Raw genomic sequence first — 23,677 nt, forward strand, 5'->3', positions numbered from 1 at the left:
CCAAAAAGAGCAGTAAAGTGTCAGCCTGCAGATTTGGCAGCGTGCTGACCAGCCTGGAGATGGACCAGTTTCTGGTGTGTAGCTGAGTGGTGTGGATGTGCAGGGGGAGAGGACACAGTCCGGGCACAGATGAGGCCATGTGAGCTTCAGTGCCTCCCTGGGCTCCTGCAGCTGCCAAAGTGCCAAGGGTTTGCTGGGAATGGAAAACAGCCCAGAACAGTCATGTCCCAGTAGCAGTTGTGAATTACCCCCAGTCCGCTATGGATATGTTCACTGGGAGTTACGAGTGTCCCCGTGAGGCGTTAGTGCCTCATAACATAAAGGTACTCGGGGTCTACGTTCTCAGCTGAAATCAATGAGATCCTTGACACCTAAAAACCTTGATAGATCTGACCCTTTGTATAGAGTAACAATTGCCAATAAAATCACATCACAGTTTGTTTCACAGCATCTTTGGTTGGGTAGCTGAACCCTAGGAGACTATACTGCCTGCCTAAGATGGAGGACTGTCCATCATTAGAGGTTTTCCAAGAGCAGATTATACCTAAGCCCTGTCACAGTGACAGACTACAGCACAGACATGACTGTGCCTTAGGACAGTATCTTTCCAGCCCTGTTTTCTTTTCTGTCAGTTTTTTTTTTCTATTCCCATCCTTTCTTTCAGTATTATTACTGAAAGTTTCCACAGCAACCTACTAGTAGTGAGAAAGTAGAGGCCATTACCTTTGTTGTAGACGTTGGTGGGGAGCTGGATATCACTGTATGTTGTGTTCACCAGCAGGTTATTGAAATGCTCATTTGGCTCCAAAATGAATTCATCTCCAAGCTCCACATAATTGTCATTTTCATCCTTCTCATTAATCAGGAGAGAGTTGTAGTAGTCAAACTGTTGTTGAAGACGATGGAAAAGAGAAAGGCAACAAGAGAGAATAAGACAGACTATTACTAGTACTGCCTGAAAAAAAACACTCTTTAAAAAATAAAAAAGGGACATCTGGAGACTTCGGGCTTCAAATAGGATCAAGATGAGCAGTAAACAAAAGCCATTGCCAACTGAAAAGTGTCAAGCTGCCCAAATGATGGTTTCTGCCCAGTTTCTTATTGTCACATGCCCACGTGACTAAAAGCATGGTCATAACCAGCAGCAGAAGAGCCACCTGAGAACAAAGGGACACAGTGGCAGACTCCCGTGATCCCTTAGAGGTATTTAAGCGACTAGCCAGAGAGGTGGGGTATCTCACTGGGTCTGGCTCCCAGGTTTGCTACAGGGCATGCCGATGCTGACCTTACTTGCCCTGTCTCTACAGCTGTCATTTACTAGAGTTAACTCCTGATGTACATCCAGCCAGGATTATCCCTTCACTCTATCATTCCAAGCAGCAGGCACTCATCAAGAGCAAAGGATAGAGCAGAAGGTGCTCAAAGACAACGCAGTTTTCCCCCTGTGAAGCCCACTGGCTATATAGCATCTACAGTCACTTTAGCATCTTCAGGACACGCTTCACCCTTGGATAACAGATGTTTTTAAGATGTTTTTGTTGACTTTATCTGAGGGAAGAGGTTATTTAAGGATTTATGTTCAAGCACCAGCAGTACTCAGGGGGTGTGAATTGTGTGTACGAATACAGAGTCATGTACCTCAACTCACCCATGACTCTCACTGTGAATGCAGCTGACCCAATTAGCATGACTGTAATGTGATTCTTAAATAAAGAGGTAGGAGAGGTGAAATTGGTAGCAAGCTTGATTTCAAGAACCATTTTCATTCCCACCTTTCCCAGCATGGAGAGGTATACTTGCAGGCGTAGCCTGTGCTTCTGCTAAGGCCTCTGTGCTTGTACTGTGGACTTCTTTCATTAGAGTTTTCACTCCAGTTCCCTTCCCCAGCAATAATCCCGTAGCTTGGCTACAAACAGTTACTAACAGAAAGCCAATTATCCAAATTGCTTGGACAGCACCAAACTTTCACCTAACGGGAAGTCCTGACAAGTGAGTGTCTGCAGGGTAGAGAAAAGATGATGGGAGCTGTTGAGAAAGGTGGTGAGAAATTCAGCTCATTGGGATTAACGGGTTGCTGTGGGTATTTGTAACAGCATCTTCCTCATTGCTCATACACGCTCAATTTTTAGGTCATTTTCCAGTCAAGTAACCCACAAAGTGCCAGCTAATTTGCAGTAACATGTCGCATAATGACAACATTGGTGTGCAGTAGATGTAATGCCCATAACATCACACAACCCAATGTCTTCCCAAATCCTTCCTCTCCTGGAGCCAAAGGGACTAATCTCCTTGGTGTTACTGGGTTTCGGATCTGCCAAAGGTGTCTGACTCACACTAGTTTCTAGACAAGCTGAGTGTCCTGAAGACAAGGGAACTCCTACCCTGTCCAGGAACCTGAGGTGGCTGGTGCTGCTAGGTCTGCCTTTTGGCTAGTCTCTCTGAGGATGTGTGTCACTTTGTCACTGACCAGGATAAACTTACCTCCAGTGAGGAATTGTACTCATGGTTCAGATCTGCGTCTTCTGCTGCTTCCACCAACCTCTAACACAAGCACACAGAAAGAAAGATGAGGGGGTGCTGTGGAAAGCCTTCCAGAAGCTCTTCCAGCTGTATCAGCCATTCACACAGCTAATGAAAAGACACACAACTGCCTCCTTCACCACAACACAGAGTCACGGGGCTATAAACTTCCCTCTTTCCCTCCTTTTCTGCTGACCTGTCATTCCATGCTGCAACTTTACAGCTTGGAAGGTATATTCACAGCTATTTACTGCCAAGTATATTCGCACCTACTTACTCCAGAGTCCCTACTAAACCCCTGAGCAATCTTAGATATCACAGGACATATACAAACAGAAACATGTCCGTTTAGAGAAACAACAGCCAGAGATTTAATTTCATTTTCCGTGAACCCTTCCAAAAAGCCATGGGAAAGGCATTTCAGACCCAGCCTGATGTCAGTATCTCGTCAAAGGAAAAGGCCTTGTGGGAGTCTCAGTCTGGTATTGTTACCAAGACAAAGACCATGACTTGATTTTGTAAAGGGCTCAGCAATGCTGTGGCCATTTATAAGCTCTTACCGTTTATGGAAGGCAATATAATCAACTAGTATTCTCCAAAATGACGCTTCAAGGCACTAATTCTCAATTGGTACAGACTGGGAAGGAATACAGCTAAACATGTACATGCTTTCAGCAACAGTCTCAGCAAAACTACTTTTTGCTCCTTCACAAAGGATAAGGCAATCCAAACATTGGAAAAGTCTGGCTATGAATTTAATGTTATGGGCCAAAGCTCTGGATCTATATATGCCCACATTTCACTTTGAGATTCAAATGATCTGTTTCTGGATGACTTTTCCACATTAGACACCTTAAACAGTCAAGGTTCTGCAACTGCAGAAATATGCTTTTCATAGTGGGTAAATAGAAGGGAATATGATAGATCCTTAGATGTAAGAAATAAGAGGGGCCATAATGATTACCTGCTCTGATCTCCAACACAGCAACAGCTAAACACCTCTTGCCACCTCCTTCATGCTTCCCCATGTACACAGCTTGACATCCAAGCACCTTCCTTGCAGCTCATGTTCAGGGGCTGCAGGAATTTCCCTTGAGCCACACACACAGCTGAAACGAGCTGCCAGTCTTCAATGGCCCAGAAGGCATTATGCAAGGATGAACTTTATTTTCACTTGTGAGAGGTTTTTTTCCTCTTTAAACAGCTATAGAATCAAACCTCTTTTCTCCTAAAAGAGTGTTCATTCCCTCATATTTATTCCTAGACTTTGTTTTTATCTTATTTCCTACTTTGGGCTGAAGGAGAAGCCAGCATTCCCTTGTCTGAACGCCCACATCCTCCCACCAGCGTCTACTTAAAGCTCAGAGTGAGCCAGCTGCACCAGCAGGCGTTTGGTTGGGCAAGGAAGTCCTCATGCAACCTCTGCGCCCACACGCTCCTGGTACAGGCAGGAGGCCTGCATCTACTGCTCTGGGGCTGACGGGAGAGGACTTTCTTCCCATAGCCCCTGTGGTCATACCTCGACGGCTTCAACCTTCCTGCGGAGCATGCTTTCCATCTGCTCCGAGAACTTCTTCACCAGCTCCAAGCCGTCCACCTCTTTGATCTTCAGAGTTGGCTCCACATCTTTGTACTTCTACCCAAGGGAAAGCAGAAAATCCTGCTGAGCAGGGGGCTCATAAGGAGAGGGGTGAATCTATTATTGTTAGCTGGGTATTGTCTTTGGCGAAGAAAGATATGTTGAAAGACGGGTCTGATTTAGCACCTTCTCCCATCTTTGCCTTTCCTCCCTTTTCACCTCATAATTTGGGCATGTGCCATAACACAAAACATTTTGACTAAGTAAAAGTGACTGATCTAATTGTGCGCTTGTGGCTGTTGAAAACAGCAATGTACCTGAAGCTATTGATGCCTGAAAATAAGGGAGAGAAGCAGAAGGCCAACTTTTGAAAACCTAAAATACATTTTGTGCTTACATCCATAATGGCCTTATGTGCACCACATGCCTGAAATTTACTTAAGACAGAGGGATGGGCAGGGGAACGGAGCTGTATGCTGTCATTACATTGCCTCCTAGGTCATATGTGCTCTGGGGCACTAGTGGGAGAGATGTCATGTTAGGGCACGTCCTGTCCTCCCACAGCACCATCCTGTCTGTGGGAATAACTTGAGGTCTGCAGCAAGAACGGTCTGCTTAGTGCTTAGGTGGGAGACTGCCAAGGAAAGGCCAGCAAGACAGTTATGATGCTACTTATTCAGCACACATGAGCATGCTTTCGGCCAAGAGCAGCGCAGAGGCAATTCCCAGAAACTAGGAATTACGAGCATGGCTACTTAGTGCTGCCTCCACTGGGAGAGATGCCGTAATGAGGAAGATCTGGGTCTGACAGCTTTAGAAATGACCAGTTTCTTCTGGCCATGTTTCATATAATCTAGGCATTAAAAACCTGAGAGTACACCCAAACTGGGTAACTATAATCAGCCTCCCTAAACCTGCCCTTTCAAGACTAGATACAATGGCCTTTATTTCTCCTTTTCAAAAAATCCCAAAGCTAACAGAGACAGGCAGAAAGAAAGAGTAAAAAAAACCTGCAAAAGGACACAATATGATTAACCTATTTCAGAAAAGACAGAGCCTTCTCTCCCCAGCAATGAGAGTGTTTTGTGGAAGTGCGAAGGCAAGAGATTGAATTTTCCTGGTCCCTCATCATAATTTCTCTGCAGTGTATACACATCCCCTCCATCTTCATGTTGCATTAGCACCATAGCAGCAATCTCAGCCAGGGCTGGACTTCTTGCGCTGGTACAAAATAAAGCTGTGAAAAGGGTAAGGGGATGGCAGGGGCTTTAATGGCACTTTCGAATTAGAAGAAAAGGGGGGGGGGGGTGAGGACTTTGCATGTCTTTAGGGAGAGCCAGTGGAGCTCCTTTTGTTCAAGCAGCTCTTTGACCATCCGGGAGGGCGGCTCAGCACAGGTGGAATAAGGAATGCCTTGAGGATGGGGCAGGCTGAGGAGGTCATACAGAAATAGCAGCAGCATCCAGCCTGCAGCAGGCATGGCGGGGAGGCTGCTCGCTCTGCCTGACGTGATTAACAGCAAGGGTTTTACTGGATTAAAAATGCCAGGCCTCGCATCCCCTCTGCTGCAGCTGGGTAGCTGGGATGGGCGGGGGAGGAAGAGGTCGGGCCAAGCACGAAGGTTAGCGTAACCATGCTGCCGAAAGAGGCACATGCAACAACCACCCCCCGACTGAGGTCCCTGGCTGCTGACGAGACCACAGCACACATCCCAGCTGGTGCCTGTCCCATTTAGCTCCATGTCATGGTTTCGTCGGGAGGGAAGTGATCTCTGCCAGGCGAGGCTTTAATCAGGCCCTCCTCGGGGGGGAGGAGGGTAATCTCTCCTGGGAAAGCTAGCAAAGGGGGGGACCACACCAGCACGGGCACGCACGTGCTTTACAAAGTGACCTGCCATCGGTTACCTTGGGTCATATCTTGAATTAAAAAGAACAGGGCTCTTTACCTCTCAATTATTTTTTAATGTGCTTTTGACACATTGATAAGTAGATGTTATTAGAGTAAAAGTAATCACGAGCAGTCTGCTAATACCGTACGCACATCTCAGCCCTGGGAACTAGCCAGAGCTGGGAAGACAAAAAACCCAAAAAACTTTCTGCAAAGATTTAGTTGGCTGCAAGGAATACACCAGGTTTGAGCTCAGATCCCCTTTGAGCCATTTTGTATCTGTATTCCTGCCACTAAAATCTCCTGCTATTAATGAATATTCACTGCAAGAGTTCCCAAAGGTGGGCAACGGTATAGTACCTGTGATTTCAATACTATTACCAGACACCATGGCTGAAAGTACACAGCAAATGTCAACACAGGTGCTTGTAGCTGACCAAGATTAACCTGCATAACCTGAGTTTAGGGTTCAGGTTATCAGATCATTAGAATTTACAGAACAGGAATCAGCTACAGGCTTGGGAGAACTTGCTGAAAGGATCTGACATTGAAACGGGGCCAGAAAGTTAACTCTGATCTAATAGAAAAGTTTTTCATATTCATCTAGTACTTCGTATTCCCTTAAAACAGCAGGAGCAATTCATTAAGATTCTCCTTCCGCAGTGGTGGGGGTGGTGATTTAGAAGTGGAAGATCCAGGATTCAGTATCCTAAGTTTTATCTGTGAACAGAGATATGTCACCAAATATATTTTCTTGTTCCCACCTCCATGAAATTTAGCCCATTGAAGTACACAGTGTTGCATTACTCACTGCTAGTGAAACTATATTAAGAGTGTGAAAGACATTCCTTTCATCTTCACCCAGGAAAGTGTCTTGACTGAACTTCTTTAATTTGTCTGTTCTTTGCCATGTAGTTATTTGTAGTGCTTTCTAGTAATTACATAGCTGGAGCTGAGCCCTGCTGTCCTTTCTTAGCCCTATCCACCAGGAAAGGCAATCAGCACCTCAGCTACGGAAGGAAGCAGGAGATAATTCTCAGAAACACTTATAATGCATTGTTAACATAGTAGAAGAAAAATTAAGTTTTGGGTCTGCTGAAGCTGATGGTGTTTCTATCACTTGAGGCCAGCCCTGAGAAGCCCAGAACCACCATGGTGTCCTCCCAGCATGGCTGCAGTTGATGGCCCCAGGCCTTTGGTCACTGCCTGGCCAACTGCAGCAGCAGGACTGTGGCAAACAGACCTAATAAGCCACAGGTCCAAGCTTTCTGTTCCTTAGCTCTGGGAGACCCTACTGCCCTCCTCCTCCTAAGCCTTTCAGTTTGCCTCTTTGCTCCGGCTCTATTGCCCTCAGCTGTCCTAGACCCTGGCCAGCATTTTAATACAGATCCACGATCTCTGAGCCAGGCTGATGTGCCAGACAAGTGCACAAGCTTATCTTAACCTCTGCTGCATAATGGTCAAGAGAATACAATGAATGCTTCAGCCATCAAACTGAAGCCACTCTTCAGCTTTTGCTACCTCTGTGAGGTTTAATATCATATCTTGACTGCTTAGGATGGAGTGACCTAGGGGTTTTCTCAAAGCTCTCTGATCCAGGGTGAGAACCTGCCTTTGTGGGTTCAAGAGATGTCTACTGGTTCACCAGGTCTCTGGGAACAATAAAGCCTGGTAAGAAATTGACCGTTCAGGTTTGCAACATATTAGGGTTCTTCTGAGGGAAATGAAGAAAAAAAACCCCAAAGAAATCCAAACAAACTCAAAGCCACAAAAGGAAATTTATGCTAAATATTAAAGAGAAGGTTTACATGCAAAACATTCAGTAACTGGAAAGTTATGGCTCTCGAAGCAACAATAAGCTAGTTACTTCAAGCCTATTAGGCACAAGGGAAACATGAAGTCAAATTTGGTAGGTGCTGCTATCTCTCAGTTTGTATTTCGTCAACGGCAAAATGCCCATCAACTTGAACAAGCACCAAGGAAAGAATTGTCTGGGCCTCTACACTGTGCTCCCCATCCTTCTGCTGATCTGCCTATACTCATGCACACAGAGAACTATTTCATGTGAAAAAGAGACAACGGCCCAAAAAGAGAAAAGGTGCCTGGGGAGCACATGTGTTTGGATTTTCCAGGCTTGGTACGTTTGGCTCCCCAGGCCTGACTTGCCTGCAGTCTGGACCAGTGCAGTGGTCTACATAAAGCCATTCAGGGTCTGCCACGGTGGATCTCATGGGGCATGAAAATATTGCCTACTAGTAAAAGATTTGTCTTAGTCCTTCTTAAGCTGGCCTTCTGCAGCGCTGTAAGTGTCAGCGATGCAGAGGGAGACCTCCAGGATGGTCCCTGCTTTGACATGCTGATTTGTGAGAAGATGCCTGTGCTTGCTAAAGAAATGGAGGCTGAGAGAAGGACTGAAGAAGTGGGTGCTGGCTGGTCCTCTCCTATTTCCCTGGGAAATAAGGGGGCATCCCTGGGACCGTTTCCCTGGTCCCTGGGAAATAAGGGGGCATCCCTGGGACCATTTTCCTGGTCCCTGGGAAATAAGGGGAAATGAAAGAGCTCAAGGAGTGGCACTTGAGGGGTGAACAATAAACCTGAGCTGTTTAAACTGCTTAAGTAAAGTTAGGGCAGGACATGCCTTAAGGAGATGACTCCTTGCTGAAGTGTTAACAGAGCAAGGCTGGATCAAGCTCATCTGTACCCCCTGCTGGAAGTGGTGACAGTGACTCACTGAAGGACATTTTCCCTCTGAGTCACAGGTGACAGACACTGTGTCCTGCTCGGGGGTGTCCAGAGACTGTGCAAAGCACGATCAGTCTGTGCTGCATCCAGGCCCCAACACGTGCAAGAGCAAACCAGACACCTTCCCCTCTCCAAGAGCAAAACCATGTGGACATGGACTGGGGCAGGCAAGTGCAATTATTTTATAAGGCTGTCAGACCACCAGGGAAATACAGCTCTGCCTTGACATGAATGCTAGATTGGATTTGGTTACATTCAGGCTTCTTTTTCATCAGAAATGAGTTTTCTTTGCTTCCAGCAAATTACACCAAAAGCTGAGAGAGTTGTGAATTTTTGTTCATGATCTGGTTGCCATGACTGTCATTTTTAGTGGTACTATAGTAGCATCTACAGGTCTCATATAACCCCTACCCCAAAGAGATCCAGATCCCAAGAGTCAAAACATATAGTGTGGACAGAGGGAGGTGAAATGACCTGGTGCAACATCTCCAGAGGGCCAACACAGCACAGCTGTCTTAATACCCACCTCAGTGCCACATCTGCCATCCTTGGCCTCCACTGTTAACTTTTGCAACACTGGTATTTTCAAGCTAAACCCTGTTCTGCTTAGTCCCACTGATTTTTGGACCTTAAGGAACATGAACCCCCTTAATCTAACAGATTAGCCACTGAAGGAGAAGTAGCCACAGAAGCAGCACAAGTTGGCTGTGTTGAAGCAGTAAGGAGAAGACATAAAGGCTGCAGTATTTCTTCACACAATAAGGTGACACCCTTAACATCTTCCAGAAAAAGCTGGTATCTGCAGACTTTCTGTTGGACAGCAAATACCTATACAGCATCAGACACAGATACCCGACTACTGAATAACCCCAATCTGTATCTCCTGCCCACGGGAGCTCCAGCATCCACCAGAGATGCTGTAGCATGCCACTTTGCCTTTGGCACTAGCATTTGGGGACCCCATAGAAGAACAGGCAGTGCAGAAGCATCATCAAAACTGCTAAAAGCCAAACTTTTGCCTGCATTGATATCACACCACAGCTGCCTCATGATTAGGGCATGAAGTACCTACACCAGCGCTGACAACTTTTTATTGGGAGGTGGCACATTCCTCCTAAGAAGCGCTGATGGTCAGTATGGACCTTTGTGATGGCTGCTGAAGGCCTTTCTTGGCCAAGCCTAGCAAAGGTGATGCTGCAGGAGATGCTTCCTTCCTCCAGACAGAAAGCAGCACTGTGGGGACAGGGAAACCGAGGGCAAGGCAAGTCAAATGATATCCAGATCCCTTTTTGCACTGGGATGTAGGTGTTATTACTAGTTCTATTACTAGGCAGAAATCAGACACCTAAAAGGCCTAAGAGGCAATGTATGGCTTGTGTTGAAGAGAAGAATCAGAGAAAGAGTAAAGAGGAGGAACTGGACAGCCACATGAGGTGGAGAGGGGACTGCATCGCCCTCGGCAGCCACCAGGCCCCCGAGCAGCGCTTGGGAGGTGCTGATCCATGCAGCCCTGCTGCTGCAGCCCAGAGTGCACCAAGCCTGACAGAAGAGCAGCTGTTCACCCCGACTTCAGGAACCAAAGGTAACAAGGCAACTTCTCTACAGCTGCAAAAGGGATCATTTATTTCAAGCCCCTGGAGCTACACCTTTTAATGCCAGCAGAGTTTAGCACAGCAGTGCCTGTTGTTTGGTGACCAAGCCAGGTATGCCAGGCATGAAGGAGGTAGAGCTCTGCACCTCTGGAAGATCACTTCTTCCAGGGCACCTGCCTCAGAGACCCTGTCCAAAGCAGAGTTTTAAAGGTGCAATTCAAAGAATTGATGAGTGACTGGAGGAAGACAGATGAGGAAGCAGAAATAAAAAAGAGTGCCAGCTGGAGAGCTGCAGGAGGGGTGATGGTGAGCAGGTGAGTGATGAGCAGGAGGAGAGGGACTGATACGCACTGCGGAAGGGAGGACTGAAGGGTCAGCGTGGAAGGGCATGAAACGATCATCAGAGGGGAACCGTGAGGAGTACTGTTAAAAAGTATTTTTTAAAAAATGGGACAGCTTAGGTAGTGTATGGCCATAGCTAATGAAAGCAGGAAAGGCATTAGATGAATCCTCCTCTCCAGTTCATGGAGAATGGCCACAGGGCATCACTCTGTGCTTATGGATGTGAACCTGCATGGTTTTGAAAGTTAGCTGGAGACCTATGTGCTTTGCTTTCTTTCACCCCAGGGGGAAACCTTGGAGAGCTACGTGGGGAGATCACGCAAAGCCAAGGGAACCCTCGCAGCTTTTGCCTACCTTCTGCAACAGGAGAGAGCCTGAATACTTAGTCACAATGGAGTACAGCTCCCCACCAAAGGCATCTGCCCAAGACTTCACCCTAAAAAGAGGGGAAAAAAGGAAAGTCAGCGTTAATAATTTAAAGTCAGCAGAACTGCCTACTTCTTCAGACAGGGAAAACTCCATCTTTGTGAGTATGAACAGTCCTCCACCCCCTCCATATTTCTCTAAGCCACTATAGTGGCAGTGACAATGATTTCTCCCCATATTGCTAGCCAGACAAGCAGTAAGGCAGGAAACAAGCGCTGCTCTTGGACGTTCTGCCCAGGACATCGCTCAGTGAGGAGAAACACTGAGTTCTGCTGGTCTTGGTCAGTATGTGGAATTTGTCTTGCCTAACTTTAGAGGTGTTGAAGTTGTACATTTGGTCTTAGATATCACCTGCTTTCCTCTGTTGTTAGTAAAGTGAAATAAATAGCTCCGCAGACACCTATTTGTCTTCACTGATTGCAGATGGAGCCTGGGGTGAAGGGCTAGACACCTAATGTCAAGACTGCTGAAGAGAAATAAGTGTCAGACCTGAAAGAAGTTGTCAAGATTCACCCCTTGGATTCAGTTCCTAGAGCTGCGTGGAGCAGAGACTAACGAGCCAGATGAATTCACTGCTTTCAGTGGAGATACTATGGCTTGATAATGCCAGAGGAGATTATGCACCTCATCATTGTAAAACAGTACTCGCATTTGTGCCATCCTGTAAATAACTGATGATAGCAATACCACATGGAGAACATAAGGATGTTGAAGAGCAGCCTGAACACTGAGCCATCCAAATCAAAATAGATGGCTCTCGTAATTGACAGAGCACTTCATCAGAAATCTGTTACATGATTCACGTTAGGCAGTTCCACCTACATGCAGTTCCTTCAACAAGGATTCACTTAGGAGAGATTTAGTTAATGGAATAAATGGCCTTCTCCACTTACAGAATACACTACTTATTTATGGGGTGCAGAGTCTTACCTATGGCTTCCAGTAGATTTCTTCCAGTCCTAAGCAGACTTTAACCTCAGGGCCTGATTTCCCAGTGCATTGCACCACTTTCCTGGCAGAATAATACGCCAACTTAGAGATGAGCTCTGGAGTAAAGCCAATGCAGCAATACTGGAATAATCACAACAGCTAACTTTAGCCTAGGAAAGCCTGTTTAGGCTCCCCTCTTGGAAACAGAGACAGATAGGGCACTATAGGGGATGATTTGGAATATATATAAGGCTTCTGCTCTGACCTGCACCTCTCTCCACTGCCTATAAAAAGAGTATAATGAGAGAGTGGGTGCCTTTTTTTAATCACTCCTTAATTGGCAATGAGTGGCTCATTTCTGATCACTGAGTGTGATCTAGCACCAGCTGAAGTCAATAAGAACAAGTCTTCTCCCCCCCCCCCCCCCCTTTTTTTTTTTGACATTGTGCTCTGTATCTTATTTTGACAGCCAGAGCTTTTATCTCTTCATTTCATTCTTAGAGAAAAAAGAATACGGGCATTTGCTAGGAGACCAGGATTTATTGCCCCGTGTGAGAGTTATTCAAGCAAGCCTAGAATGAAAGAGGAAACCAGAAGCAGGGACCCCATGGGATGCTTTCCTGTTTGTTGTAGTGACTAACGCATTCCCTGAGGTATGAGGATCTCTGAATCAACATTTAACTCGATGCCCATCTGCTGCTGCTGGCTTTACAACTTTTATGTATGGGATGTGTTGTGCTGATATTAACTACCATTCTCCAGTCTCCTCACCTTTTACTGTAGAAAGAGAGAACCTAAACGTGAAGTTTGGGATGACAGTAATTTTAGCAGGGAGGTTTATTTTTACCCCATTTTCCTCCCCCAAAAATGAGGTGCTCGTCATCCTGGTCTTTCTGTTTTGTGTCGTGGCTGTGGCTGTGCGTGTGCCCCTATTCCTTCCAGCCCTCATCATTTTTCAGCCCAGCAGGGTGGAAGAATCTGTGATATTAATTTCCGACTAGCGGGTGCGGTTGGGCAGCTTCAGCAGAAAGATGCTGTTATAGAGGTAAAAGGTCTGCAGTATGAGCTTAGCGATGATCAGTCAGTAGAGACGTCAGCCCCAGACAGTTTCATAGAAGACCCAGCCCTGCTGCTCACGGATCTGCTCGTTTGTGAAGTCCTGAAGTCCACCATGACTTGGGATTCTCCGCTTTCATAAAAATGGGAAGAGGGAAGGTCGGTTTTTAGCCTTTGAGGATGTCGCAAAAGAAGCCTAAATATATGACCCTTGAAACTTCCAGTCACAGCAGAACTCGAGCGTTAAAACGTTCAGGATTTGTGTAATTTCACGATTTCTACGCGGGTGTCGGACGGTCAGCTGGGGAGGGCTCTCCCAGCCCGCCCGAGGCAGGAGCCCCACAGCCACTTCTGAGCCACCGCTCCAGCTCGGGGGCTGATATTTCTGCTGCTCTCCAAGCAGCTCTCTGAGGCACCACGCTGCAAAACCCCCTCGCCCTGGGAGAGGCAAAGGGCATGAGGAGGAGGAGGAGGGGAGGAAGGAGGCACAAAGGCAGGGGGGAGCAGAGAGAGGGCCAGAGACCAGCAGCTTTGGAGGGCTGGTTGGAAAGTTAGGGGGCACAGAGGAATGAGAGGGCACAAAGGTCCCGAAGCCCTGTGTGGCAGGGCTGAAGAGTGGGTAATTAAAAATATATGGTGGCATCTCATCGGGTTGAAAAGGAGGCAAGCGAAGAGGCAGAAATACGCTGGCATTTACATATTTAAAAGACAATTATTTGTGAGGGAAGGGAGGGACTTCAGAGTACTGGGAAATTAAGGGCAGCCTGCTGAATTTAAATAGGTTTCTTTATTTTTTTCATAAACAAGTGAGAGAAAAGGTCAGTCTAAAATTCATCAGGTTGCAGAGAAATTTCATCTAAGGCTGCTGGCCCTGTGAACTCAGGAGCAGATGTACAGAGGCGGTGGGGACAGCCTAAAGAGGCCATACCAGGTTGATCTTCACCTCTCCCACCAGCATTTCCTGATGTTTCCAGTACTCCAAGAAGCAAAGGCTGAGCAGCCAGCCCCAAATCCTCACCATCCTCTCAGCTGCAAGCACTCCTGCCCTTGCCATGGCCAGCTGATGAGCAGATTAGTGGCCAGGAGGAAAGAGGAGGTGGTTTCTGTGCTGAACCTGCACCCCAGACACCTTGCTAGTTAATTGACTGAGCAGACTTTTTGCACTGCCAGAGTTAAAGCGGAGTGAGCTTTGCAAAGACGTGAATAAGTTGGAGACAAACTGAGCGTGGTGCCGCAAAGCCGGGCGCAACTTGGGGAGCAGCATGGGCCGACTTAGCCTTGTATCACTTAACTGTGATTGAATCCAGCTGGCGTTCAACAGCCTCTGGTTTTGTGTCCCCAAAATGTCCCTGTGTAATCTACGGAGCACGTCCATTTTCTGCTGATTTACTCCCTTTGGTCCTCTGGCCAATGTGTTCTTCTACTGAAATTTCATTTGAAAAGGGCAACTTTTGTGTTTTAGTTGAATTCATGAGTGGATTTGAAACACCAGGGATTAATTCAGCTGTTGGTCTGGTTTCAGTACCGGGGAGAAAAGCTCTTTTTCTATTGTTTATTCTTTATTCTTGTCCATGAGTAAGTTCCAAATTATGCAAAGTGACGTAACCCTTTTCTCAATAGTAAAAGGCTATCACATTATAACCAAACACATCAGAAAAGGATTTGGTCAGAGATTGCCTGCCTGTAATCCCTGCACTTGTATTCAGTGGCGAAAACAGCAGAAAGGACGGGCTGGCTTCTTAATGCCACAAATTTCAAGGCCAAAAGGTATTTCCATGCAGTATTTACCCTGGGCATGGAAAACTGATTTTTATTTTGCACGGTTTGAAATTATCAGAAGTTGGATTTTATTCTGTGTTACCCGAGTCCTTTTTTTGAAACCCAAATCAGAAGCACTTTGCTGAGGAAGGGCTTGATAGTGCAGCCAAGAATAAAATTGGTGGCAAAGTTTCCTGAGACCCCCCCAGATAAAGTCAGCGCAACTCTTGGTAATCACGTGGGCTGTATTGGCGAGCACATCTGCAAGGGTCTTATCGGCAATTTTTAAATATAAAACATTTTCTCAGTCTCAGGAAAGGGCTTGAGCTGACTTTGGTCAGTTTATCGGACATATCTCCTCCTAAAACTGGATGGCAGTGTTGTCTCCTCTCCAGACCAACCCGCTGTCCTGTGCAGACAGACATATCCCAGCTCCAGAGAAGCTGCCCCACAACAACTTTTACCAACCGCGCTGCTGACATTTTTAATCCTTAAAGGATTTGACTTGCTTAAATCAGCTTAACAAGGTGAAATTTTTATAAACTGGGTTTGCTGAGAGCTGTTAGCCTCCTGGCGGGCTGCCGGGGCGGGATGCGCTGCTGGCGGGGAGCTTTCCCGCAGCGACCGTGCCAGAGGAGCCGCTCGTGGACACCAACACGCACGTGGGCATGGGTGCCCTGCAAACCCACATCCGAAAAGGTGCATCAAGATTCCCTGCATGTGCACTAGCACCCGGACCCAAATGCAGCGCATGCACGAAACATGGCTGTTTATACTTTGTATTGCAGCTCAGCTTTTCATTCCTATGCTCCAGGGCTCTGGGAAGGGCTGTTACGCCCTTTGGAGTAAGGTGGAGCAGGAACAAGCAAGAAAAGGTGCCATGGCCTCTTTCCTCTATTTAGCCTCCCCCCCACTAACATCCGCACACATGAATAAACACGCGTGTGTGTATTACCCGGGCTGCATATGTGCGCACGAAGGCTTTTTTCGGCCATCAGTGTACCAGGCCAGCGCAAGCGATCAGAGCTTGGGAGCTGCAAACCTTGCACTGCACGATCTGGATCTCAGGCGTGTCGAAGAGACGCGTCTTCGCTCAAACACCCCGTGCGTACGCCTGCCACGGCCAGATCCTGACTCGTGCTGGGCATCCCCGGGGTGGCCCCGGCAGGCTGCAAACAAGCAGTGTCTGCTGGAACCGCTTTGCTAAACTGGGGAGCTGCTAAACTGGGGCCACTGATGTCTGCCTCCATGGCTGAATCTCCACAGGTTGCACCAGCGGTGGGGTTTTACGAACGTGTCTTTAAATTGGTTTTGCCTTCTGCTGCCGAGTGCATTAAGCAGAGCATTAATAGATGTCAAAGTGCTTAACTAAAGCAGATGAGTATCATCGCTCTGCTTGATGAATGGGGAAAATGAGGCATTGCGTCCGTGCTAGACCTGGGAGCTGAATTTGTGGCTCCTGTGCCCTTGTCCTCTCCCAGGAGCCGTGGCCACCATCGTAAGGAAACGCCACCCCCCGCAGCGACGTGCCCTGCCGGAGCAGCCTGCACCCGCGGTGCCTGCCACCGCCGGGGAGGCACTCCCACCTGCCCGCCCATGCCCACAGCATTGCCCGCTCCACGCCAGAAACGACCCACGCCAGAGAGAGGGAAACACTTACGTCTCCAGCGGGATCTTTGTCTGGGCCCTGGCAGAGGGCAGGAGGCAGAAAAGCCAGAGCATCATCCACGGGATGGCCCAGGGCCCCATCCTCCACGCGCCAACCATCAGCAAGGGGACTGGCCGGCGGGATGCGGGGGCTTCCCGCCCTTCCTGCTGCCCCGGGGGTTGTCCCACACGGCCCCCGCCATGCTGCCGGGCCGGGTGCCCTCCCGCTGCGGGGCCGAGCCCCGGGGTGACCCCGGCTGCCTTCGCCTTGGGGACGTCGCTCCTGCTGCCGGGCGCCGTCAGGGGTCTCTGGCGCCGGGCAGGTGGCCAAAAACCCACCGGGGACCTTCGTCGGTGGGCACCCACGGGTGCAGTGCGTCTCTGCGCCCCGAGGAGCAGCCGTGCCGGGAGGGAGCTCCGCGCCGGGAGCTGCAGCGGCTACGTAATCCCCCGCCAGCCCCTTAATCCCCTCGCCGAGCAGCAGCAGCCGCAGATTTAGGGAAGTGGAGTGGGATAAAATCACCCAGGATTACTCTGATTCCTGAAGACGGGTCTCGGCTTCTCCAACCGGCGGTCGGGCCATGCTTGCTTTAAAGAGGTCGCATCCACACCCCCAAAAAACCCCCCGACCTTTGATCTCTGTCCGTCAGGCCTCCCTGTTGCACCGCAGGATGCTGGCAGGTCACCCTGGCACCATCTCTTCCCCGCTGGGGACCTGGGGTTGGGACCAGGAGCGTGTGGCACGAGATGGGCTCCTGCCGGCACCGGCGGGTTGGTGCTGTGCCACCGCCTGGCGCTGAGGTTTGCAGAGGACCGACGAGGCTGGGCAGAGACGGTGCCTTGGCAGCATCCAGCGCAGGTCCTGCCGAGGTGCTCGTCCTCCCAGCCACGTCTGAGGACCTCACACAGGCGAGAGGAGAGGAGAGAAAATGGGCAGTGGGAAGCAAAAAATGGCATGAAAAAAAAGGACTCTGCTGGTTAACTGATCGCGATGTGAGCGATCCTAATGTGAGCGATTATTTATTAATAGTCGAACGTCTCCGTTGGGGCAACATTCAATTGAGATTGCCATCCCCTCATCTGTGTCTGGAGACCAATGAATCAAAGGAGCCAAATGGCTGAACTTGATGAATAGCAGCAAGTGGCAAACTGCACGCTCGGATGAGAGGCACGCTATATAAGCTCATTATCGTCACGAGAAGTATGAATTATAAATAACTATAGATACGGCAGCAGAAAGATTATAAATGTCTAGAGTGACCTGTTGAACAGCTTGACTCTATGGCTATGGATTAACCCATTTGTTGGAGTATCTTCCCATCATCTTTTGCACCTTTACAAATGGCTTATTTAATATAAAATGCAAAGCCACGCTAGATCGTTAGGTTTCTCATAAGGGTGTGGAGGGGGAAACTGCCTGTCAAAGGCCTGAAGTAAAACTAAGGTACGTATTAGAGATGTGCTACTGAGTGCAGCATTGGTGCAGCACATTAAATGGGATAATAGAAGCGGCAGAGGAAATATAGAGAAGGGAATAAAACTGAGAAATGTGGAATAGAGGTTAAATTGTATGATGAAGAGGCTGAAAGCCCAGGGTGAGCAATTAAATAATTACAGGAATAACTCACCTCAGGATAGGATGGTTTCATCATTTATTACAATCTTTACTCCAGACTGAGCAGCTTTTTTAAAATTAGGAGCTTCTTCAAGCAGAGGTTGTGGGCCCGAAGGGCAGAAATTTCCAGATGATGTTCTTAAGTCTGTGCAAAGGGTTACACGGGAAGGTTGAAATGGTTCTTTCTGACCTTAAAATCTACAAAAAATCAATTTCTACACGCACAGACACTCTAGAGACAGTGCCTTCGAGATACCACATGGCTATACAGCAAATGCCATAGTCAGCATATGAAGGCATCAGGCAGAGCAGATCTGGATCTTAGTAACGCATTTCTCAAATGGCCAAAATGCGGTGTGGGGGCTCCTGCCCTGAAAAGGGGTACGAACAGACGCGGACAGCCCCAGGGGGAACCTGGAGGTGAGGACAGAACAGAGAAATGTCTTCCTCCCAGAAATGCTTGTTGCAGACAAGGGGTGCGGTGTGTTGCCCACGGGAACAGAAGGGGCCGATCGCCCTTCCCCTGACTCCGGCCTCGCGCTGCTGGGACCGGGGACCACGGGGCTGGGCTTCTGCTGCCTCCTCCTTCCTCTGCAGCCCGAAAAGAGGAGGCGATTGCTCTTAGAGGGGCTAGGAAGACTGACCATCAAGGTCTCATTTCTCCATGTTTACCAGGATTAAAAATGAGGGGTAGCAACCGGGGTGGCAGGCTTCCCTGTCTGGATATTTCAGGGAAGAGATGATAAAAATTCACGGTCCCAAAAAACCCTAAAATGAGATCTGAAGGCAGGAGAATCAACGTTTTAGATAGCGTTTTCTCTCCACTTTGCAAGGAGCCATAAGCAAATAGTGTGAGTGATTTTTGCAGGATTTTTCACTAACCCTTCCAGCCACTGTGTGCTATTTGCAGCTGGGACCCAGTTTAATCCAGATGGGTTCTGGCAAGAGCCATTGTCTGGGTGTGTTTGGAAAACCCTGAAACGCTGACAGAAAAGGCAATGAGACACAGCAACATGCTGAACTGGGAGATCCAAATCCCTTTATTTGGATTTATCTCATTTACTGGATATATCTCACTTAACCCCTTAATGATCTAAAGTTGCAAGGGAGTGGGATTTGAAGATGAAATGAAAATAGCATGGAAAACTGAAAAACCCCAGGTGACTGGAAGGCCCTTAATGGGATTACTGTGCATCCAGTCACTTCTGCAGAGCTCAGCCACCGCAGCGTGCAAGCACAGCTGGAGCATGGGGAGGAGAAAGACGACGGCAGGGTCTAACTAGGGAAAAAGAAAATGAATCCTAGGAGAAAGAATGAAAGCAAACACATAACAAGGAGTGAGAATTTAAGGCTGCAAGAGATATAGGGTGAGCGAGTACAGCAAATTAGAGCTAAATTTGCAAAAGGATGGGGCAATAAAAAAATGCCAGTGCGATTCTGTGCTGTATTCACAGGCGGGGGGGGAGATTTACCAGCTCTGTCCATTTCTGGTTTGACTAGAACCTGAGTTTAGTTTGGATTATCTTGTTATGAGAAGATACTGGCCAATGTCAAGACCAGCCAAAGAATGAACATCATCAAAACACGGGTGTAAGCAGTGTATGAGGAGAGTTTGGTAAAGACAGTAGAAATCCTCATTTGTTTAATGCATTCATATGGTGACCCCGACCTGGAGATGCCTGAGCAGACTAACGTGTAGTCTTACAGTGGGACAAATATAAGGAGAATGGGGCAAAATGAAGAAAGGGGAACTCTACACTAGGCATCAGAGAAAACTGATTAGAAAGATGTGCCGGGCATGGCACAACCTCTTGAGGCAACCTCTCTCCATGCAGGTCAATACAAACATTTTGTAGCAGCCAAGTGTCTCTTTGTTAGAAAGTCAGTTGGAACAGTGAATATGGCAACAACCTTGAACGCAGCGAAAAGAAGAGTACGCAGCTTCGTGGAGATGAAGAGCAGATGGGTCGGTCTCTCAGCCTCCTCAGGCATCAAGCTCACTGTGGTACTACTCCTGTTGCCAGGAGGCTTATTGGGCTGAAGCCGGTCACCAGAGACACTTATTCCCCGTGGCACCTGTGGTACTGATCTCCCCGTTGGCCCATGCAGTGAGGCAGAGGTGCTCCCTCCTATTTTCTAGGTACTCTGGAGCAGTGTCTCAGGGCCCACACGGAGCGAGCATCAGGGTCCTTTTTGCACTGTAGGACTGGGGAAGAGGTTGCAAGAGATCAGCACTGACTTGTTTTTCATTCTGGAGACACTGGGATCTTGCTGTGTGCCTGCCACCACCGCATACCTCAAAGCAAGTCTTTGCCCATCATGATCTTGAACTTAAAACATCTGGGACATAATCACTTAATAAGAATAATTTGCTTTGATTTTGAATAACTTAAAACAAGGCATGATGGGAATAAACTATGCAGTCTTGTTCACAGCAGATGTGTTTATCTGAGATCATAATCTCGTGCCTCTCATTATCTCTTGGCAGGACTCCTTAGATAAGTATCTGGGTACAAAAGCTCCTTTCTACCCTGGTCAAACATTCTGCTTGTGAAGCTGCTCTCTCAATGGCGTTTGAGCTTGTGTCCTCCTCAGGAGACATGAGGATGATGTCTCTGGTCTGCCTGGGTAGGTTTAGCTGTTCCTCGGAGTGGTTTGGAAAGCAGTCGTGCAGCGTTTTGCCAATACTAGAGAATCCGATCTCCCTGTCCCAGCAGCTGCCAGGAGGAGGGGGCCCTTGCCAGAAGCGGTGATGGAAAAGCACTTTTAGTCATGGTTTTACTGGCTGGTCATGCAAATCTCTTCTGATCAGGTTTCAGTGCTGCGGAGAGTTAGCACTCACAAGCTGAGTTTGCAGAGGTGTGGATTTAATAGCTGAGCGGCGATGGGGAAGAGGGCTGCAGACTCGCTTCTGCGTGAGCGCTGATGCTGCAGGCAGGCCCTGGGCTGGGGGCTGGGACGGTGTCCCGGCAGCTGAGCGCTGCCCTCCCTCCCGTCAGGGCCTGTGCAATCCCAGCTGAGCTCCGGGAAGCCACAGTGCAACGGGGAGAGGCTGGCTGGTCTAGGACTGGGTTGGTTGTGTGCCTGGCAGCGTGCCTGGGACGCGGGGAGTTGGGGTTGGTGGGACCTGAAAGGTGTGCAGCGCCGGGTGGTGCTGGGTGAGCACAGCCTCTCCGAGTGCCCCTTCCTCACTGCGGTCCTGGTGGGAAAATGATACCTCCCTCACTCCCGGGTGTGGTTTGGGTTAAATTATTTGCTTTTAACACCGTCTGGGTGCAGGGGCAATGCTTTATGCAGTCTGAAGCTGTGTGTGGAAGGGTTCCTCTGCCATCGGAGACCAGGCTGACGAGTGCCGGTGGTCACAAGGAGACCCTGAGATGACTCCATAGAGCAGGTACGCAAAAGCCTGTTTACCGTGGGAAAGCAGCTAATGCCTGCATACCTGATACCTCACTAGGACCTCTGTAGAGCAGGACAGGTTCACCCCTATGTAACACAGGGGGGATATACAGGGAGTCGTACACCGACTGACATGTGGGCAGGTATTATACCGCCGACTTTCTTCATTTCAGGTTGCCTCAAGAGCAGCGAATAATGGATGACGATCTGGCCTGCAGAGCATCATCGAACGTCAGCAGGAGGACTCGGACCAAATGTGTCCTTTTAGACCCGACATTCCACCTGGGTGCTCTGTAAATATCTGCCTGCAGACCCATTCGTCTGCCAGCCGCACGCTCTCCCCATTGTTTAGAGAATCAGCCACATAGGTGCCATATTAATTAATGCCTTTGGCTGGTTACTTTGCTTTTTTTCCTTTTTATTTTTTTCCATAGCTCCGCTCTAAATTTAGACTTGTTTAAATACTCCAAGATGAAACGAGCATTTTTATTTTTTTTTGCTAGCAGCATTTTAAACCCTCATCAGGCACAGTGTTCTGAGCAGCAGGAAATTTAGGGCATGGAGGGAGACACCAAGGGAGAGCAGAATGCACAGGAAACAAAGAGCACTGAAGCATCTTCCCACCATCTCTGAAGGCAAGGCAAGAAAAAAAAGAAAGAACAAAGAAAAAGGAAAAGGAAAAGTGAGTGAAAGCAGATGCTCGGTTTGGGGAGAACTGTGAGCGGACAGCAACTTTGCTGGGTGCTGTCATAGAGGCACCCAGAGTGAAAGTCAGCTTTATCCTTCTCTCTCTACTACCAAAGGGTTAAACTTAATCTTTTCCATTTCAAGTCCACATGACCTGAAGGAACTTGATTAGGAGGAAGGGAAACCCCATTTTAAAAGAGATTAAAACCTTTTGTGATAAAGTGGCTGCACTAGAACAGCTTTTTCGAGGGAGGAGGCTTTGCTTCATGGGGAGCCCCAGGAATTGCGGTGCCTCAAGTGACTAAATAAACGATGCCACTTATTCTGCTAATCTCCACGGCTGCAAAGACACTTGACTCAGTGCGCGTCTAGCAACATCATTTATGTTGCCAAAGCCTTCGTATTAAATGCATGATGCAATGACCCTATTCAGAGGACATGCTACAAATACCTCCTTCTCCCCGCTCAATGTGTTAATAAGGATTCAGGATTTTGCAAGGTTATCAGGACAGAGGTATTTGGGCCAAATTAGGGTTGCTCCAGCCTGCCTGGGCTAGAAGGAAGAGGGGTCCCTCCTCCCATATGTTCCCCTGTCAGGGTCAGCAGATGTGGAGGGTGCAGAGATGAGTGACTTGCCTTCGTGGTCGGACGTTATGGCCTCACCTATTTGCTGAAATCCTGATGAGGATTTATTAGGTAATGGCTGTAGGGTGCTTTGGAAATACAGGGTGCACTCTAATTGCAAAGGAAGACAGCTTAACCTTCAGGGCTGGGGACCATCTTCTCGCTCGGCAAGTGACCTACAGGGGCAAAGCAGCAAACCACTCCGCTTCCCTCCCCTCCCCTGATTTATTTGGATCACATTGTCAGCGGTCCAGGGGTCGGACTGAGCCCACAGGGTGGTTTTATCACGTCCCTGGCAATGGAGGTGGGTCAGGGAGCCGGCGGAGCTGGGCTGCAGCACTCTGCAGACCTCTCTGTAGTGATCTGGGCATTAAACATCTGCCTGTCAGGAGAAATGGCATCAATACAGATGAGCTGCCTATCCCCAGCGTAGCATCTGTGGGCCACGGGCTCTGCGGCTGTGGGTTTGCACAATATATACAGCAGCCATGCCTGATCCCTGGGGAAGCTGCTGCACGCTACCGTAGCATAAATAAAGGGCAACGTCTAGGCAGAAAGCCTTTCTAAATATTTTTTTTTAAATCTTTCAAAGCTTTTCTGTTAATTTTTTTTTTTCTGCTGATACTGAGTGTCCAGGCAAGAGCTGTTGTAGAAATGCATATCGGTATTGCTGGAATATTCAGAACTCAATTAAATATCTTAAAAGTTTGATTTTTTTTTCCCCTTCCTTCTGATTTCACAGAAGGGAGCAGCTTTGCCAAAATTCTAGGTCACAAATTATAACATTTCATGCTTTTCTCCTTTGAAAACAAGACTATTTTTTTCCCCACAAAAATCAGAGGCGATCAGTTTCAGTGTGATTAAAGATAAAAG

The 23,677-nt window shown here is 48.1% G+C and overlaps 1 protein-coding gene across 1 annotated transcript in view; it reads right to left on the reverse strand.

Annotated features, from left to right (window-relative positions):
- Positions 1-16,599, reverse strand: part of LOC142411134 (voltage-dependent calcium channel subunit alpha-2/delta-4-like) — a 125,508-nt gene extending 108,909 nt beyond the window's left edge. Inside the window, exons 1-5 of the mRNA XM_075504488.1 lie at positions 16,493-16,599; positions 11,017-11,098; positions 4,040-4,156; positions 2,482-2,541; positions 724-886 (exon numbers count right to left, since the gene is read on the reverse strand). Of these exons, the coding sequence (XP_075360603.1) occupies positions 724-886; positions 2,482-2,541; positions 4,040-4,156; positions 11,017-11,098; positions 16,493-16,599 (529 nt within the window). The remainder of the gene's footprint in view (positions 1-723; positions 887-2,481; positions 2,542-4,039; positions 4,157-11,016; positions 11,099-16,492) is intronic.
- Positions 16,600-23,677: the final 7,078 nt, after the last annotated feature.

Source organism: Mycteria americana, chromosome 1, assembly GCF_035582795.1.
Source record: "Mycteria americana isolate JAX WOST 10 ecotype Jacksonville Zoo and Gardens chromosome 1, USCA_MyAme_1.0, whole genome shotgun sequence".
In the NCBI taxonomy this organism is placed as follows: domain Eukaryota; kingdom Metazoa; phylum Chordata; class Aves; order Ciconiiformes; family Ciconiidae; genus Mycteria; species Mycteria americana.